The sequence below is a fragment of the Triplophysa rosa genome, unplaced genomic scaffold (assembly GCF_024868665.1).
Source record: "Triplophysa rosa unplaced genomic scaffold, Trosa_1v2 scaffold120_ERROPOS1198380, whole genome shotgun sequence".
NCBI classification, from domain to species: Eukaryota; Metazoa; Chordata; class Actinopteri; order Cypriniformes; family Nemacheilidae; genus Triplophysa; species Triplophysa rosa.
The window spans coordinates 66456-86485 of record NW_026634104.1 but is presented as its reverse complement, the minus strand read 5'-3'; the positions used below and the strand labels follow the sequence as shown (position 1 = coordinate 86485).

Sequence of the window (20030 nt, the reverse complement as noted above, 5' to 3'; positions counted from 1 at the left end):
CTGTGGTGTATTCTTTAACTCACAGCAGCTAACATGACTCACCCGACGCCTCCTCCTCTGGAGTCAGCAGGTGATCAGCTCCCTGCGAGCCACACACATCCCAGGCGTCCTGAACCAGACAGCCGATGCGCTCTCTCGTCAGTCGACGCCTCGCGGAGAGTGGCGACTCCATCCCCGCGCAGCCGGCTCATTTGGGGCAGTTCGGCCAGGCACAGGTGGTCCTGTTGCCTCCCCGGACTCCACCCATTGTCCGCTTTGGTACTCCCTGTCCGAGGTACCCTCGGCACGGATGCCCTTGCGCACAGCTGGCCGCGGGACAAGCGGAAGTACGCTTCCCCCCAGTGAGCCTCATTGCACAGGTCCTGTGCAAGGCCAGGGAAGAGGAGCATCAAGTGGTACTAGTTACGCCCCTTTGGCCTAACCAGGACTTGGTTCTCGGAGCTGAGGCTCTGACAACAACTCCCCCCTGGCCGCTCCCCCTGGCGGACAGCTTCCCCAGGGGAAGGGGCACGTTACGGCATCCCAGGCAAAACCTGGTCTCCATGTCTGGACGGGACGAGGAGATCCTGAGTGACCCACCCCCGGTCCGGTTGGGACGTCACTCAGGCTAGGGCTTCGGCCACTGGGCGGCTATACGCCCATAGGTGGCGCCTCTTCTCGTCCTGGTGCTCTTCTCGGCGAGAAGACCCGCGGAGTTGCTCGGTCGGGTACGAGCTGTCCCGTCCTCAAGAGAGACGGGGGAGTAACCTCTCCCCCTCCACACTGGGAATGTATGTAGCCGCTACGGCCGCTCATCATGACCCAAGTGCTGGGTAGCCTCTGGGACAGCACGACCTGGTCATTAGGTTCCTAAGGGGCGCGAGAGGGTGACCACCTTATCCGCGCTCCGTACCCTCTTGCGACCTAGGTGGCGGGCCTCAAGAGGCCCCGCCCCCTTCGAGCCTCTCGGGGTTGCCGCTCTTTCTCAGTCTTGATAAAGACGGCTTTCCGCATGGCGCTCACCTCCAAGAGGGTAGGGGATCTACAAGCACCCTCCGTGTCCACAGATTGCCTAGAACTCGGGGCCGGGATTCTCACGTTATCTTGAGACCCCGCCCCGGCTACGTGCCCAAGGTTCCCACCACTCTCCCGAGAGACCAGGTGGTGAACCTGCAGGCGCTCCCCACCGGGGAGGAAGACCCAACCTATCTGTGCTGTGTCCAGTACGCGCACGGCGCCTCTACTTGGACCGCACGCAGAGCCCAGTAGCTCTGAGCAGCTCCTTGTCTGTTTCAGAGGTCAGCAGGAGGGCTGTCTCCAAACAGAGGCTGGCGCACTGGATCGTGGATGCCCTCGTTAGGGCATACCGATCTCTTTTTGCCCTTGCCCGTTGGGGGTGAGGCACACCCCTCGTGGCAGGGCGCCTCTCTGGCAGACATCTGCGGAGCTGCGGGTTGGGTTATGCCTAACAACTCCGTGAGGTTCTAATACCTACGCGCGGAACCGGTGTCAGCCCCCATCCTGGCAAGGTGTGGGACCGGCAGCCGGTAGGGCGTACGCCTGCGGAAGCCCTTCCCCCTCCGGGGGGAGCAGTGGTGATCCCGCCTCACTTCTTTCCCCTCAACAGGCATTCCTTCCATTACTAGCACCCTTCCAGGCACAGGCTGGGCAGAGCAGCCCTGCCCCCTTAGGCCGGGGAACAGTTGAGTTATCCCACATAGCTCTAACTGGACCTAGTGCTCCAGACGTGGTAACACCCCCCTCCGTGGGCTGTTCCGTCTGATGTATCCTCATGAATGGTTCCCACCTTGGCAACCCATGACCTCCCCAGGTGGACTCCCACCTTGCGGTTAATTCCTGTCCGCACTTTCTTCCCATGAGTTCTCCCCTGATGGTGAGACCATGTGGTGTCTCCACTAATTCCTCCCTACGGTAGGTAGTGGCCTCTGCAGCGTTTTTCCCCCAAGGGGAATAATGCTTACCCAGTGGCCCGTACGGTGCCGGGCGGCTTCTCGCCATTTAGAGAATTAGGCCTCCGCCCGTGACGGCCGGCGTTAGGGGGCTTCCCAACTTTTTGTGGAAAGCTCTGGGTCCCCCTTCCTCTCCACTGGAGGGTCATAATTTCGCGTTAGCGTGTTCGTCTGACTCGCCCAGGCCAGTCAACGTCGCTCCGCAGAGATTGTGACGCGGCTCAGTGCTGTGGCGTTTTCCATAGGAACCCCATTCTGTGGGTTCGACACAACGTCGAGAGACCGACAGAAAGGGAACGTCTTGGTTACGGATGTAACCTCGGTTCCCTGATGGAGGGAACGAGACGTTGTGTCCCTCATGCCACAACACTGGCCGGCCCACCCTAGCGGTCGGGGAGGATGCTTTAGGCTCCTTAGACCAAAGGTGAATGAATGAGCACGCCGGCTTCCCTCTTATACCCGGACATCCGGGGAGGAGCCCGGCATGCAAATTTCATTCGCCAATTTTCATTGGCCTTTTCTAAATACTCAGAAGATGATAGGTTCTCAAGACAAACCCCATTCTGTTGGTTCGACACAACGTCTCGTTCCCTCCATCAGGGAACCGAGGTTACATCCGTAACCAAGACGTTTGCTTTGATTGGCATTAATGTGTAAGTCGCATTGGTTTTGCCGTTTCACAGAAGTAATATATGCTGTTGTTGTAATGTTAGCTGTGGTAACAGAACAGTTTGGAGTGTGCTGCTTGTACATACTTGTGCTGTCTTTGCTTGCTCTTTTCATGTGCATTATTATTATCTTGCTTGGTCTCAGCTATGATAAATACAGATCCATTGTATGCCTGTGTCGCATGGCACATTCTTTATTTTGAGTGGCTAATGAAGGGGGGGGGGATGAGTTTCTTTTGCATAGTAGTGTGTTTGTTTGGTGGTCGATTTCACATCTCAACAACAGATCTCAGAAATCACTTATGACACATTAAACACGTTTACTCAGTAACTTTGACTCAAAGTGAATGAGAGCAGCAGTGATGTGTCAGAGGAGAACTGGCCCTCCTGACTGATACTGGTTTCTCCAGAGGGTTTTCTCGATTTATTCATCATTGGAGTTGCCGTGATGGTTTCACCAGAAGACTGCAGATATTAGATGAACTTCTGCAAATTCCATTAACATTGCCCGCTCTGTTTGTACTCTATACACTTCGTTTTCCTCTTCAGTGTTTTCTTTATGATGTAAAGCTGCTTTGTAAACAGCACCATATAGTGTAAATAAACATGAATTGAAATGAATAACCTCTCACCTTTGAAGGCAGGTCGATGTGTAAGAACACGTATGAGTGTGTGTGTGAAGAACCTCTGCAGCATGTCTTCAGAAACACAAACATCAAACGCTGTGGCGTCATAAACCTGAACCCTGAGCACAACACACAACAGACAGTCTGTCACATCACATCTGACTCTAGAGGAGTGAATGATGGTCAAGTGTTTACCAGACTCCAGTGGCTGATGATTGATCGCTCTGTTTCTCGCTCACTGAATCCAACAACCCTAAAGAATAAAGAGATGACATCATCATGTGAAATCATCTCCAGTCGCTTTCATATATCACACACAAACTGTGCTGGTCACGCGGGACGTACAGCGCAATTGAAACATGAATCTTAAAGGGACATTTTCACGTCTGTGACATCATTGACTACCATAGTAGGAAAAATTTGAATGGTAGTTGAAGGTGCTCCAGAACTGTTTGTGTTCCTAAATTCTTCAAAATATCTCATTATGTGCTCAACAGAACAAAAAAAGACAACATTGTTTGTTCTACTATGGTAGTGGATGATGTCACAGAACTGAAAATGGCTAATATTCTCCCACCTATCTTTCTCTGTGTTTAAAAGAACAAAGTCATCTATACAGGTTTGTAAATGATGACAGAATTTTCATTTTTGGGTGAACTACGCCTTTAAGTCGCCATTTGCTAGTAATGTTTTTCATACATGAAATGCACAAACAATGCAACTGAACTAAAAAAAAGAAAAAAAAGAATAATTTTGATAGATAAAGTACTGTATATTTTGTTTCAAATTAATCGAATCTAGCATTTCTTGCTTTATTCTTTCAAACAGCCTCGGTCTTAATGTTTCTATATCCAAACAGTATCAGTAACGGTGAGTTTAGTGGAAATGCTGTTTTGTACTCATTTATTCATGGGTCACATGCTGTACATATGCTGCTCCTGTATGTCGCTCACGGGACAATGCTGATGACATTCTCCCACTGAACGAAAGCTAAGCTTTATCCAAAAAGACGCTAGGCCATGTGCTTCTGAACAAAAGTTTCTTAAGTCTCTAAATATGTGACAGAAGTGTGTTGACTGGGAATGGAAGATGTGTTGCATAAACAATGCTGTAAAACAACACAGAATTTGTTTTAGGAGAAGTGTCATTTTTTTCCGGTTTGTTTTGAAACCATTGCAGGTAATGAATGGAAAACACTGCACTTCGATCTGATGTGTCTTTACACACACAGCATGTCTTTCTCTTCCGTCGAGTGTGCGTGTGAGAGAAAGTGACAGAGAGCGCTCTCTAGAGACGGTGTGTGAAGCGGACGGAGCAGGCATTGAACTGATATCTGCACTAAACATACCCTCTGCATCTAACTCAATCACAGGCCGGTAAGACTGGAAAAGTTCTTAGCCATTTGCTAGTTAAAGATATTTTTTGTCTATTGGGAAATTGACTGGCATACAGTATGCAAGCGATTTACACACAAACCACTGGCTCTCTACACAATCGGTCATGTTACAGTCGAGCAATAAACCAGGAAAGAAATGAAAGACTTACATGAAATCATGAGGTCCAGCACTGAACAGCACGTCTTACTGAGACTCTGACTGCAGTCTTCAAAAGCCGCCCGCACGACAACACACACAACAGCTACAACAACACAAAATACACAGACAACAGTATAAACACCACTACAGCACCATGGCCGACCCTCATGTTGGAGTTCTTTTGCTAATTCATGTATGTGGTTTTGGTCATCTGATGTGATTATTTTCATTTTTAATCCAATGAAATATGATACAAAACACAATATTTTACTGTAAAGTATAAGACGTTTGTACAATAGGGAAAAACAATACACAGGCAATGCTCCAAGACTACATTTAACTCATAAATACATACAGCTAGGCTGTGTATAGTTCTGAAACTCTGACCTCAGTCAAATGGCCCATTTCCACCAAAATTACCTGGAACAATTTGTCCCGGGAACAATTTTTCTCACAGACCTGTTGCTGTCTGCGTTTCCATAGCGCACTAAAGTACGGTGAAGATTAGGCAAATCAGTCCCGTGACGTAGGACTGCATGTGACGGCTCCTCCCAGTCCGGGAGGGGGCGGTAATGTTCAACAACGATAACGTCACATAAAGCAACAGACACTCGTTATTTTTTTGGGCGACAATGCCCAGCTTGTATAACTGACTTATTTTTAGGTACATGTATACCTTTTCGTTGCGGGTCAGCGTTTCCAATACCTGTTTGATTTGGTCCTCTGCATATGTAACGGGTAAAAGAAATTTGTTATGAATTGTGCCAAAATTTGTTCATCTTGTGAAACATTTAATTGAATTGAATTTAATAAAGAAGAAGGGGATATGGGGACACCTACAGGCGATTAATGTAAACAAAGTATAGTCTGCCACTTTCTCCTCAGTCACATGTAAACTACTGAGGAGAATGGTAAGCGTAGAATCTCACTCTGGTCGGACGGAAATAAAATGTTGTTAGATATTATTTAGTTTACTTTTAAGGTCAAAATTGTTCTTTTAAAAGTGTTTTATTTCAAATTTGAGTTATAAGGGATATAGAGTCGATGTATAATTTGTTTTATACCGAACTTACTGCCGAGCGCTTTAGGAGCACATGGTATTCGTCGTGTTTTTATCTCTGTATTTTTTAGTTGCTTATGTTCACATGTTTATTTATTTTTGACAGTTATGTGACCGGAAGAGATGTATTTAATGGCTATTTGGTGTCGTTTCATATATTTCAGGTATGATGCATTAATGTTCTTATAATGTTATACTTTTTCTATGTTTGAGAAACAACAGAAATTGAGCTCTTGATCTTGCGAAAACTATGTATCACATGTAAACTACTGAGGAGAATGTTATGTGACCGGAAGAGATGTATTTAATGGCTATTTGGTGTCGTTTCATATATTTCAGTAAACGCGACAAGTGAACTCAGTCTATGTCTCTGTGTTGTCCTTTCCGGAACGGTTGTAAGAAGGAACCAGATAGCAGGGGTTACAATGGTGCCGTGACCCGGATGGGAGTGAGGTTTAGGGGGGTGAGTGTAACGGTGGCCAGCTAGTGAAGAGCTGTGCAGTGTGTAAACCTCACTCCCCGACCAACAGAGACGCTCTAGTGACAGACGCTAGAGCAGTGGTCACCAACCCTGCTCCTGGAGATCGACCGTCCTGCAGACTGCAGCTCCAACCCTGCTTCAGCACACCTGTCTGTAATCATCAAGCAAACCTGAACACCTTGATTAGATAGTTCAGATGTGTTTGATTGGGGTTGGAGCTGAAATCTTCAGGACGGTCGATCTCCAGGAGCAGGGTTGGTGACCACTGCGCTAGAGACTGCAGTCTTTAGCCTCCTCGTTAGAGCGCCCGTCTCCCATCTGGACCGACGACGGTTAGAGGCCCGCACTGAGCGGGGCGAGTAGGACCGGTTACACATAAACACTTAATAAAGCCCGGACCTCGTCGTTGGTCCATCTGTTGTAGTTTTAACCATTTCAAACCGTAAACAGCTGAAACTACATGCACCGCAACGAACTTGTAACAACAGTGGTGTTTTTATCGGAAGACGTTGCAGCATGTAGAGTCAACCAATGAAACCATGAACTCAACCAATCAGCATATTCGATGACCAAGGCCCACCCCCAAATCTTCCGGAACTCTGGAAAAGTACTATCTCACGAGCAGGGACTTTCTGGGGGGGAACTTTGTTTTGATCCCGTTTCCTGCGGTGGAAACACAGAGAGTACTGCCCTAAAGCCCTGAGTTCCGGGGGAAATTCCTGTGGTGGAAATGCGTCTGGGAACAAATAGATTCATCAGCGGGCAGTTTTAGGTGTATTTGCTGACATCAAGCTGTTCTCGGCGGTGCTGAACATGTCGAGGCACTTATAGGCCCTACTATCCCAAGAGAATAGATACCCTTTATGGAGGACTAAACCTGCAAAAAATATAAATAAATAAATGTATAAATAAATAAATATATATATATACTGTATATATGAATAAATGTAATAATATGAAAATAAATAAAGGAATGAATGGTTTGATAAAACAAAATAATTTGTTTTAGCTATTATCGATCTTTGCTTTAACTTTCTTTTTCATTTTTTAAATTGATTTATTATTTTTGTGTCCATTTTTTATTTATTATTTTTAGATTGTTTTATTTATCATTTCCTTTTATTTTTACATGTATTTATTAATAAGTTTATTTATTTTTATATTTATTTATTAACGCATGTATTTATTTCCACTTTTATTTATTTATTCTCACTTTTCTGTGTCTTGTATGATAATTAGATGGTTGGTCTTGCCTAGTATTGGTTCAGCGTAGACTGAAGTGTTTGATCGATTACTCTTGACTTGATTGGACTAACGTCACGTGACGTAACTCACTGATCGTTTGCTTCGTGTATAACGTTAAGTAACTATGGCGTGCGCACAATTAGCTAGAGAGTTACGGCATTTAGCCAATGAAGTCGATAACCATGCATCAAATGACTATGTGTCATTTAGATTAGATGCGTTTATTGATGTTTTATTACAGATTGACGGCGAGATAAATGACGAAGTTCTTCAAAATCTGTGCGAGTCAGAGGGTGCTAAGGTGGTGACCAAGTTCCGGTTACAGGTCCTCCGCCACAGATGTGCATGAACGACCTCAGCAGATTCGTCGATTCTGAAAGCACAAGCCGACTGAATATTAAGATGTCTAATCTTAACACAGACTTTCTTGTTACATGATTTTGACATTCTTGTTAAGATTGCAAATTATTGGTATGATCGCCCGTAATGGCTGAAGCGAGGTGAAAAAATAAAGCAATTTGACACAGGATTCGAACCCATGCAATAAAGCGAAGCTGCGTGTCACTGCGGTAAAAAATAACATTAAGCTATTTTGCAACGTTAGTTGCCGCGGAACTTTGCAATAAAATCAAGATGTCAAAATCAATATGCAGCTGGATGAATCAAGGGAATATGCCAGTGTTAACTTGTGACCTCTGTGTTATTTATCTCTGATGAAATGTAGTAGTTTAGAGTACAGTTTAGTAACCACGTCTTTTTAGACGGAATGGTTTTCATTTGATGGCCCCTGTAGTGAAAGAACGATGCTCATTACTACCGTGTTAACTTGTGACTTAAGTTCACTATGTCTCAATTCATTGTAATGTTACATTAAATCTTTATGCTTTTTCTAATCGAAAGGCTGCTTATAACTGTCACTTTGACAACGCGTTAGCTTGCGACTTTGGTTCACAAGCTCATCTGTGTAGTTAAACCTTATTACATTTTGTGCTTTATGATTTTAACCAATAAAACATCAATAAGCGCATCTAATCTAAATGACACATAGTCATTTGATGCATGGTTATCGACTTCATTGGCTAAATGCCGTAACTCTCTTATTGATGAAATGATCTGCTATTGGCGTCTGACCGAGGTTGTATCTCGTTGTTGGTGCTGCTAGACCTTGGTGCTGCTAGACCTTAGTGCTGCATTCGATACCATTGACCACAGCACACTCCTACATAGACTCGAAAATTATGTCGGCATTAAGGGAATAGCTTTGAAATGGTTTAAATCTTATTTATCCGACCGTTTTCAATTTGTAGCAATAAACAATGAGGTGTCACGCAAATCGCAAGTCCAGTACGGTGTACCACAGGGCTCAGTCTTAGGGCCTCTGCTCTTCGCATTATACATGCTACCTCTAGGAGATATAATAAAGCGACACGGAGTTAGCTTTCACTGTTATGCTGATGATACTCAACTTTATATTTCCTCGAAGCCTCATGAAACACAGCAGTTCCATCGAATAATGGAATGCATAGTCGATATAAAAAACTGGATGAGTAACAACTTTTTATTACTGAACTCGGACAAAACGGAAGTGTTACTTATTGGACCGAAAACTGCTATAAGTAACAACCAAGAATACTGTTTAACTATTGACGGATGTTCCATAAAACCCTCGTCGTCAGCAAAGAATCTTGGCGTTCTATTCGATAGTAATCTGTCATTTGAGAGCCACGTCGCCAACACCTGTAAAATTGCGTTTTTCCATTTTAAGAATATATCTAAACTACGTCATATGCTGTCAATGTCAGATGCAGAGAAGTTAATTCATGCATTCATGACATCAAGACTAGATTACTGTAATGCACTGTTAGGTGGTTGCCCTGCAGGCTTATTACAAAAACTCCAATTGGTCCAAAACGCGGCAGCTCGAGTTCTTACACGTACAAAAAAGTATGAACATATTAGCCCGGTTCTGTCAACCTTGCACTGGTTACCTATAAAGCATCGCGTTAACTTTAAAATCTTGCTTATTACCTATAAAGCCTTACATGGTTTAGCTCCTCAGTACTTGAATGAACTCCTTTTGTATTACAGTCCTTCACGTGCATTACGCTCTCAGGCGTACTGTCAGTTGGTAATACCTAGAATTTCAAAATCAAGTGCAGGTGGTAGATCCTTTTCCTATCTAGCGCCTAAACTTTGGAATAGTCTTCCCTGCACTGTCCGGGAGGCAGACACACTCTGTCAGTTTAAATCTAGACTAAAGACGCATCTTTTTAATCTTGCATACACTACTCTTCCATAATATAAATCTTCAGAGGGTTTAGGCTGCATTAGTTAGATCAACCGGAACCAAAAACACAACTGATGTACTTGTTGCATCAAAGAGTACAGAACAGTACTCTACTCTCAGCCAGTCTTGTCTCATTGTTCCAAGGTTACCACAGCGAGCAGGATGCAGTTCATGGCCTGACCTGATGGTAGAGCGGAGAATGGGAAGTGGGGACCTGACAAGAGCTGAGATGATAGAGCTGGATAAAGAAGGACGCGGTCTCTTGACATGTCTTCACCACAAAACTTCAAATGCTATTAGATTATTAATGATAATCTTAAACTATAATTTATTTTATTATTAAGTTTATTTATTTTATTTAGCCTTGTTGTGCAAGTCTCTGGAGCTTGTGCAGAGGCAGCAGCTTTTGCCAGAGGGGAACTGGAATCCCCTGGTTGGGCCTGGGTTCTCCTGAGGTTTTTTTTCTCGATTAGAGTTTTGGGTTCCTCGCCACCGTTTGCATACTGTTTTTGCACTATCTGCCTGACCGGGGGGGCTGCTTTAGAATTTTAAAGTTTTACTTAATTAATATTGCATATAGGAATTTATAGTCTGTTATATTTGACCTGTGCTTCTCTCTCCTTTATCCTAAATGTGTGCTCTCACTGAGCTGTGTGTGTGTGTTTGTGTGCGTACTTGTCTGTGTACGTACGTGTGTGTGTGTTGTGTGTGTGTGCGTGCGCATCCGTGTGTGTGTGTGTGTGTGTGTGTCTCTATGTCTATGTGTGTTAGTACGTGTGCATATTGTGTGTGTGGAGTGTTTTGTATGTGGGTATGTCTGTCTTCTGTGTTTTCAACCTTTTCTTGTTTCTGCAGGTACAACTTTAATTATTTTGCTTATAGTCAATATGTCTCATGTACAGCTGCTTTGTAACAATGAAAATTGTAAAAGCGCTATATAAATAAAGTTGAGTTGAGTTATTGTGCGCCCGCCATATAGTTAAACGTTATACACGAAGCAAACGATCAGTGAGTGACGTGGCGTGACGTTAGTCCAAAACAAGTCAAGAGTAATCGATCAAAGGCCAGACCAACCATCTAATTATCATAGAAGACACAGAAAATTAAGAATAAATTCAAGAATATATAAATAAAAGTGGAAATACATGCGATAATAAATACATATAAAATAAAAGGAAATGATAAATAAAATAATCTAAAAATAAATAAAAAATCGACACAAAAAATTATAAATCAATTTAAAAACGATAAAAAAGTTAAAGCTAAGATCAATAATAGCTAAAACGAATTATTTTGTTTTATCAAACCATTCATTCCTTTATTTATTTTCATATTATTACATTTATTCGTTTATATATTTATTTATTTATACATTTATTTATTTATAATTTTTGCAGGTTTAGTCCTCCATAACCCTTTGCATTATCTTTGTAAATCAACTGCAGAGTCTTGGTTTCATATTTAAAATCTTCGATACAAAAACACCACAATGAAAAGGTGGCTTTGGATGTGGGCCGATAACGTTTAAGCTGATGTGAAACAGGCAGCTTTCATGACCAATTGAAAAGACCTTTCGGCACTCCCACTTCTCCGACCCGCAGATACCCCTGTCACGACCTAGAAGGCAGCAGCGATGAAAGAAATTTTCAGCATGAACAAAGCAAGCTATCAGTTTTTATGCGAGTGCTTATATGCCGGTCTGTGAAAGCACCAAGTTAAAGAGATAGTTCACTCAAAAATGAAAATTCTGTCATCATTTACTCACCCTCATGTCATTTCATACTTGTATAGATTACTTTGTTCTGATGAACACAAAGGAAGATATTTGGAAGAATGCTATAACCAAACAGTTTTTGGCCACCATCGACTACCATAGTAGTGTTTACATGGGTCATAAATCGGTCATTAGCAGACAGGGGTGCGCTTTTGGCACTGCTAGGACATTTTAAAAGATAGAAGTTTTCACATTTTTTATTTTGAAAGCATACGGAGCAGTCCGTCCTGCAGTACTTCACGTCATATGCCAAACGGTGTGTGCAACACAGGATGAAGTCGAGTGTACACATTGGTTTGGAGACATAGACACGGCACGGGCTCTTTCCTGCATTCATCACAAGCGCGGCAGTCATCCACTCATAAATTACAATCAAAACATTTGTTTTGGTCGCCACACAAAAAATGTCAATGTAGGTAAAACCCTGATGATGTGTGTGAAATATCAGTAGTGAGAGACGGGTTCTTACTGGACAGAATGTGTTGATGTATCTGTTGGTCGTCTGGTGTCGTCATCGTCGTCATGGAGACACACAAAGATTGTAGCTGATCACTGATCCATGAGCTCATGGCGGCATCTCTGATCATGACATCATCAACGAGTCAATAATAATAATGTTTGTGTTATTATTGCTGTAGATCAGGGCTAATCAACTCGGCTCTTCGTGGGCCGTTGTCCTGCAGAGTTTAGTTCCAACTCTAATCAAACACACCTGACCAAGCAAATTAAAAGCTGCATCTGGTTTTGGAAGGCTGCGTCCTCCAGAGGTCACATGGGAAGGCTGCATACGTCATCGAGGCTGTCTCGTTTCATAAAAACAGGTAAGACACTCCGAAAGCACCCTTCAAATGTGACCTTCTTCCACAGGAATTCAGAGGACGCATGAGATGCATCCTTCATTGCTAGAGGTGACCCACAATTCTTTGCGATGCCCAACGTCTTTTCTTTGAATAAACGGCAGCAGCTGCACATTCAATCAAATACGTGGCGTTTAAATGCAAACGGTGTACAATTTTGTGTTTTTACCTCAGCAGACATACAGTATGTAGTAAATAGGATTAAACGTGTTGAGTGATGTTTAAACGGTTGAACTCTTCTGTAGGGATGTAACGATTCACTCAGCTCACGATGCGATGCGAGTCACGATTCTGATCTCACGATGCGATTTATTCACAATTTACTCACGATTTATTTTTACAAAATGAGTCGAAACAAATTAGAAATTAAAACTTCCCTTGCATTATTTCTTAAATGCGTCACGTTTCTTTGTATAATAAAATATTTTATTTCAAATAACAAAACTAAACTGCAATTTTATAACAAATTAATAATAGAAAAAGTCTCTTTAATATAAACAAACTAATACTGTGTGAGCTTTTCTTGGATTTTTTTGCATTTAAGAAATATCAGCATGTCCACGTTTAGATTTGCAGTGAAAATAGTGGCCCCTGCTGTTCAAAAAATGTATTGCGATTCAGTTCACACCTCAACCGATTTGAATCGTCACTCATTATAACCGATTTTCAACCGGCTCACGGTGAATCGTTACATCCCTACTCTTCTGGCATTGTTTAGGGTAAGTTACTCTTAAAATCCTATCGAAATCCTTTTAATTCATTTGACAGGTGTGAGAGCGCAATGTGTTGTGAAAGCAACATGGTACTTCCTGTTTCCTTTCCTGCCAGTATGTCCTACGAAGGACGTCAAGTTGAGGATGCTCCATACGCACCCTTTCCGAGGAGGACGCGAGGACCCAGGCTTCCGAAACGAGACACAGCTGAAGTATTCAGGTGTGTTGCAACTAAAGGATGCAGATCACTGGGCCTACAGGACAGGAGTTGACTAGCCCTGCTGTAGATCATGTGCTGAGGTGTTCTCTACCTCTCCAGCAGAAATGACAGGGTCAGGATGTTGTGTGTGTGGAAATGATACACCACCTCCAGAATGGGCTGTGTACACATAACACAAAACAGCTTCAGTCTCATATCACATGTCTGAATGAATGCGCACACACACACACACACACACACACACACACACACACACACACACACACACACACACACACACACACCTGACGTGTCCAGTACTCCTGCCAGAGAAGATGAGGACTAAACAATCCTGCAGACAGCAGCTTCTGAGCACACTTGAGTAACGCACACACATCAGCCTGTAAAAACACATGTCATATCTGAATAGAAGCAACAGAAGCGCAATGAAGTCATGTGTAATCGCTCGCTTGCTCGCTCACTCTCTGTGTGGAGTTGAGTAAAACACCGTCTGGACACGTGCTCAACTCCTCCAGCTTTTCACACAGAAGTCTCACGGACACCAGCTCAACCGAAACCTTCATCTGCTCCGATCGCCTTCGCAATTCTTCCTCTGAATACACAAAACAACCACACAAAAGAGAATCACACTAAATCCAAACCTCATAATAATGTAGAGAAGAAGAGTCTCTCAAGCAAACTTCAGTGGTTAAAGATTGGAAGTCTGACGGCTCTTAGTTTGTTTGAGTTTTTCAATTTCATCATTCCTGTCCTCCATCAGAATAAAGAAGAATGGATTCATGAGGATCCAGCTGTGTTTTTGTTGCCGTGTGCAGAGAGTAACAGAAAAACACACGTGTAGGTACTTGTGACCAGGGTTGGGGAGTAACAGCGTTACGTAATCATGATAGAAAAAACTAGTAACTGTTATTCATTACACAGTTACATAAAAAACACTAATCAGATTAGGGCTGCACGATTAATCGAAAAAAAAATTCGATCTCGATTCATACATGAATGCGATCTAATTTCTTAAGGACGGCGATTCACTTCTGTGTATTTCCCGCATTTAGATCACTCACGTATTGGTCACACTCACACAGTCTAAAACAAAACACTGTTAACTCACCAATCAGGCCAAAGATAGCAAATGAGTCAAATCCCGATCCCTTCCCTCCTCTCTCATTTACTGCGTTACGCGCTGTCACTCACATGACGTTTAAGTAGGCAGACCTAACAGTTGAAGTCAGCTCACTTTGTGGATTTGAAGCGGCAGAAAGAGGAAATGGACGCCAGTGTGGAAAATTCTGGTGGTGACGATGAATCAATATTAGAACCGGGAAAAAAAAGGATTGTATTCCACCGTGTGGAACTTTTTCGGGTTTAAACCTGACGACGATGCACAAGAAGTCATCATTTGTAAACAGTGCTTTGGCATCGTCGCAGCACCGCAGGGTAACACCACATATCTATACAACCACCTCAAACGTCACCACAAAATACAGTACGAGTTAGCCATGAGAGACAAGGGAGCTACACCTAAAAATGCCAGCCGCCAGATGACACAAACGTCCATAACTCAGACATTACACGGTGCATCGCCATACCCTTTAAAGCCTGGCTCAGACTACAGGAGTTTTAAAATCCTGACAGATTTCAAATTCTGGTTGCAGCACACACATAAGGAGAATCTTAACAGATTCTCTTATTTAAAATCTTAAACCTGGCTCAGACTACAGGAGTTTTAAAATNACTCGAGCAAGACATTATTGCAGCGTTATGTATGTGCGCAGGTGCTGAGCCAATAGCGTTCGAATGTACACAGTAACGGAGCCCTTTCATTGGTTGAATGTACTGAATGAACACTCCCTTTTACTTAACGAGTCAATTGAGTCAAAATGAGACTGAATGAACTGGTACATGTTGTTTATGGCCTAATATCCTCTGTGTTGCAACAGTGCATTAATTTAATTTTAACTGGCTAAAGGTTAACTTTTGTTAATAATCAAATAATCTATTAAAAATAAAAATTTAAAATAATCTATTTTAAATACAGTTTTTTTTATTAAATATACATTGAAATAAATATTGTTAACGATCAATATAGAAAAAAACTATCGAGTTTACTTTTTTGCCATATCGCCCAGCCCTAGTTCATGGTATGAAACCAAATGTATAACAAACAGCAGTGTACTGAAAAACATACAACATAATGTCATTCTTTTCAGAGGAAAGACGTGCAAGGTTCAGGAATCTGGTGCCTCTGATATAGGGCTGCTCGATTAATCGAAAAAAAAAATTGATCTCGATTCATACATGAATGCGATCTAATTTCTTAAGGACGGCGATTCACTTCTGTGTATTTCCCGCATTTAGATCACTCACGTATTGGTCACACTCACAGTCTAAAACAAAACACTGTTAACTCACCAATCAGGCCAAAGATAGCAAATGAGTCAAATCTCGATCCCTTCCCTCCTCGCTCATTTACTGCATTATGCGCTATCACTCACATGACGTGTAAGTAGGCAGACCTAACAGTTGCAGTCAGCTTACTTTGTGGATTTGGAGCGGCAAATTTGGAGCGGCAGAAAGAGGAAATGGACGCCAGTGTGGAAAATCCTGGTGGCGACAATGAATCAATATTAGAACCGAAAAAAAAAGGATCGTATTCCACCGTGTGGAACTTTTATGGGTTTAAACCTGACGACGATGCACAAGTCGTCATCATTTGTAAACAGTGCTTTGGCATCGTCGCAGCACCGCAGGGTAGCACCACAAATCTATTCAACCACCTCAAACGTCACCACAAAATACAGTACGAGTTAGCCATGAGAGACAAGGGAGCTACACCTAAAAATGCCAGCCGCCAGACGACACAAACGTCCATAACTCAGACATTACTCGGTGTATCGCCATACCCTTTAGGTTCCCAGCGGCACAAAGATATAACAAACGCCATCGCTTATCACCTTGCTAAAGACATGACTCCAATCAACACAGTTACAAGCGAGGGATTAAAGGCAATGATAAAGACTATTGACAAGTGCTACGCTCTGCCCTCTCGCAACAATTTTTCATCTGTTGCATTGCCAAATCTATACACCCAGTGTCGAATGACAGTCGAGAAAGAACTGCAAGATATGCAGAATTTCACGGCAACAGCAGACCTATGGTCAAGCTGAACTATGGAGCCGTATTTAAGCCTGACAGTGCATTTCATAACAAGTGACTTCAACATGAAAAGCCTACAGACAGTAGGTTTATGAAAAAATGATTATTCTTATTTGTAGAGAATGCAATGAAAGATTCACGCATTGACCGTGCTTTGCAAAAAGCTTGTGGTCTGCTTCAGCCATAGTTGGAAGCGGAAAAGGGAGCTTGCTGTTGCCCAAAAGGAGCTCAACCTGCCTGAACACCAGCTTAAAACTGAGTGCCCAACAAGATGGGGCTCCCGACAAGCTATGGTCCAGAGAATGCTTGAACAACAAACTGCGATTGTACATGTTCTCTCCTCTGACCGGAAGGCTAGACACCTGACACCAACCTGACAGGATATTGAAGTTCTTGAAGTGATCAACAAGACGCTCACCCCACTGGCAGACTTTACTGATTCTCTTTCAGGAGAGCAGTATGTTAGCTTCTCCTCAGTCAAGCCGGTCCTCCACCTTTTTGAGACAATGATGGCAGTGCAGGAAGATGATACGGAACTTGCTCGATCGATTAAGTCAAAAATCCTGCATTACCTTAAAGAAAAGTATAGTGATCCACACACGCAGAAGCTGCTTGACATAGTAACAGCTTTGGATCCGCGGTTTAAATTGGACTATGTCAACGAAGACAACAAAATCAGTGTCAAGGCCAGACTGAAGAATGAGATGACTAGCATTGCTCTGGTAAGTATCTTTTTAAGATTCACAATACACTTTGTCTCACATAGTAAGAAATTTACAGCCTACATCAAGGTTATCCAACCCTGCTCCTGGAAAGGTATTATTTTGAAGATTTCAGGTTCGACTTTAACAAAACACACCTGAAGCATCTAAACTAGGTGTTCAGGGTTGCTAGATAATTGCAGACAGGTGTGCTGAAGCGGGTTGGAGCTGAAGTTTACTACATTGCTCCAGGCTACATTGTTTATAGCTGCAAATAACTGAATAATTTGAAATAGAATTAAGTGAACCCACTTTAGAGATATTAATGTTGTTAGCAAGTGTACAGTATTAAGATTTTTAACTTATCTTTATCTTTGCAGCAAAGTCCCTCCACAACTGCCCCCAGCGCCCAGCCTTCACCGCCCTTTGAATGAATGAAGAGAAAGACCCTAGGCAGTTTTTTAAAGCAGCAAAGGGCAATGGGGCAGCAGCACCATCTGATGATTCTTCTCAAGAGAATGATGTAGACATGGAGCTAGACTCCTATCTGCTTACAAGAAACATTGAGAGCGAAGAGGACCCATTAATTTGGTGGAAGGAACACAGGGGACAATATCCAAAATTGTCCGTGCTGGCAAGGAAATACCTCTGCATCACTGCTACAAGTTCCCCATCAGAAAGGGTTTTCAGTACAGGGGGGAAGATTGTGACATGCCTGCGTTCCTCCTTGAAACCTCAAAATGTAGATAGGCTAGTTCTTGGCCAAGTTGTAGTATCAGAAAAGCAGTGGTTCCTTTTAGTTATTTTTATTTATTATTGTCAAATTAATACTCTTCTCCTATTTATGTTTAACAGCTTAAGTTATTAAATTATTCACTTAGGGTCCAAAAGCACAGTTTCCTTTGTTATTTTTGTTTATTATTGTTAACTTTCTTCTCTTATTTATGTTCAACAGCTTAAGTAAAGTTATTCACAAGGAGAAAAAAAGGAGAGACAATTTTTGTTACTTTTTGCACTTTATAATAACTGAATGTACTATGTTCAATTTTTTACTTGAGTTCAATAAAAGTTTTGGTTGAAAAAATTAGAATCGTGTGAGAGAATTGTGATCTCAATTCCCATGGAGAAAAATTGTGATTCACATTTTAGCAAGAATCGTGCAGCTCTACTCTGATGAATGCTTACCTGGTCCTACCAGTCAACACAGCAGTGTGTGAAAGAGGATTCTCCACCATGAAGAGAGTAAAGTCTGACTGGAGGACCAGCCTGAGCCCGGTCCTGCTCCAGAGACTGATGTTTTTATCAGTTGAAGGCCCAGCTCTTAAGCACTTTGACGCCGGACTGGCAGTTAAGAGGTGGTGGACCAACAGCCTACGACAACGTCGCCCAGGGTTTAACCCCTGGGAGTCAAGACAAATGTATAGCAACACTGAAGATACAGAAGTGCTGGACTAAATATGACACAGAAACTTGCATATACACTACTGTTTATGGGGATGCAGCGATTACCGAGGTTTACTATTAACCGCGCTTAAAAACGTCACGGTTAATTAATCGTAAAGGCACGGAACGGAAACGTTGCAACTTGCACAAAATGAAAACAAAGTTACATCAGCGGTGCACCAGCTTAAAAAAGCCGTGCTTATCAGAGACACGGAAGCCACGACACACACTAGATTAACTATGGCAGAGAGACCAAACAGCCAATTTTACATGTACATTCACAATCAAGGCTGTAGTGGTGACAGTTGAGCTTTCAGTGCAACGTAAACAAACCATGAGCCATGTAAGTTAACAGAGTAGCACACCGGATGAGAAGCGTCGCGTCGAGGACGGCTCACAGGATGCGTACATTCTGTATGTGCAAGTTCAAATTCAAAGTCTACTCCTGACGCAAGTTGAACCAATTTAACTTATTTGATGTTATTAATTTAGCGAATAGGCTCTATATCACGTTGATAAATCCATTTTAGTTTGCTGTAAACGAAAACAGTGGGGGGAAAAAGCATGTGATCCGTGCGCGCTAGCTCTTAAAGGGACAGCAGCATAATAAATATATCTGTTTTAATGCTCATCAAACAACAAAAAACAAAGACAAAACACACTCACTGCTCCTGACTGATAGAGTTTAATATGGTTTGATCTATATTTCAGTATACTGTGAAGACTATGAAGTGTTATTTTACATTTGACTCCTTTATTCAGCTTCTGTACCTAATAACCACAGTTAGACCAACCTGAAACACCTAAAAAGCACTGTTCATTTTATATGTGTGTTTGCTTTATTACATTTATTTGTGATATTGCTCATAATTTTATAATTTGTTCTAATTTTATTACTAACTAATTGACTATTATTATTAGAGTTTGGCAAATAGTTTATTGGTATTATGAGCTTATTTACTAAAATTGCATAGGTAAAAAAATAACTAATAACTAGACATTATTATTTATTTATTACTTTTTGTGGCAGGCAAGTAAATTTTTTGTCAGGGCCAGTAAAAATTTAGAAATGAATGTAGACATAATCGTGCAATCGTGATTATTCCTCAGACTATAATCGTACCAACTAGGGATGCACCGAGTGTTCGGCCACCGAAAATGTTCTGCTGAATATAGCAAAAAATGCAAGTTCTGTGTTCGGCTGAATATGTGAAGTGGCCGAATAAATTTTACCGAACATGACTCATGATACGATCAAGCAGCAACGAGAGAGAGAGAGAGAGGGAGAGAGAGAGAGAGAGAGAGAGAGAGAGAGAGA

At 42.4% G+C, this 20030-nt stretch overlaps 1 protein-coding gene across 4 annotated transcripts in view; it reads right to left on the bottom strand.

Annotated features, from left to right (window-relative positions):
• The window catches only part of fanca (FA complementation group A), a 79259-nt gene extending 64597 nt beyond the window's left edge, over positions 1 to 14662 (bottom strand). For 2 of the 4 annotated variants that reach the window (XM_057326655.1, XM_057326656.1), the window contains exons 1-7: positions 13877 to 14662; positions 13700 to 13795; positions 13507 to 13574; positions 12095 to 12204; positions 4789 to 4881; positions 3439 to 3496; positions 3250 to 3362 (exon numbers count right to left, since the gene is read on the bottom strand). In XM_057326655.1, the coding sequence (XP_057182638.1) occupies positions 3250 to 3362; positions 3439 to 3496; positions 4789 to 4881; positions 12095 to 12204; positions 13507 to 13574; positions 13700 to 13795; positions 13877 to 13978 (640 nt within the window). In that variant the 5' untranslated portion in view covers positions 13979 to 14662. The remainder of the gene's footprint in view (positions 1 to 3249; positions 3363 to 3438; positions 3497 to 4788; positions 4882 to 12094; positions 12205 to 13506; positions 13575 to 13699; positions 13796 to 13876) is intronic. The other 2 variants (XM_057326653.1, XM_057326654.1) reach the window with 2 other exon arrangements.
• Between the last annotated feature and the right edge of the window lie 5368 nt (positions 14663 to 20030).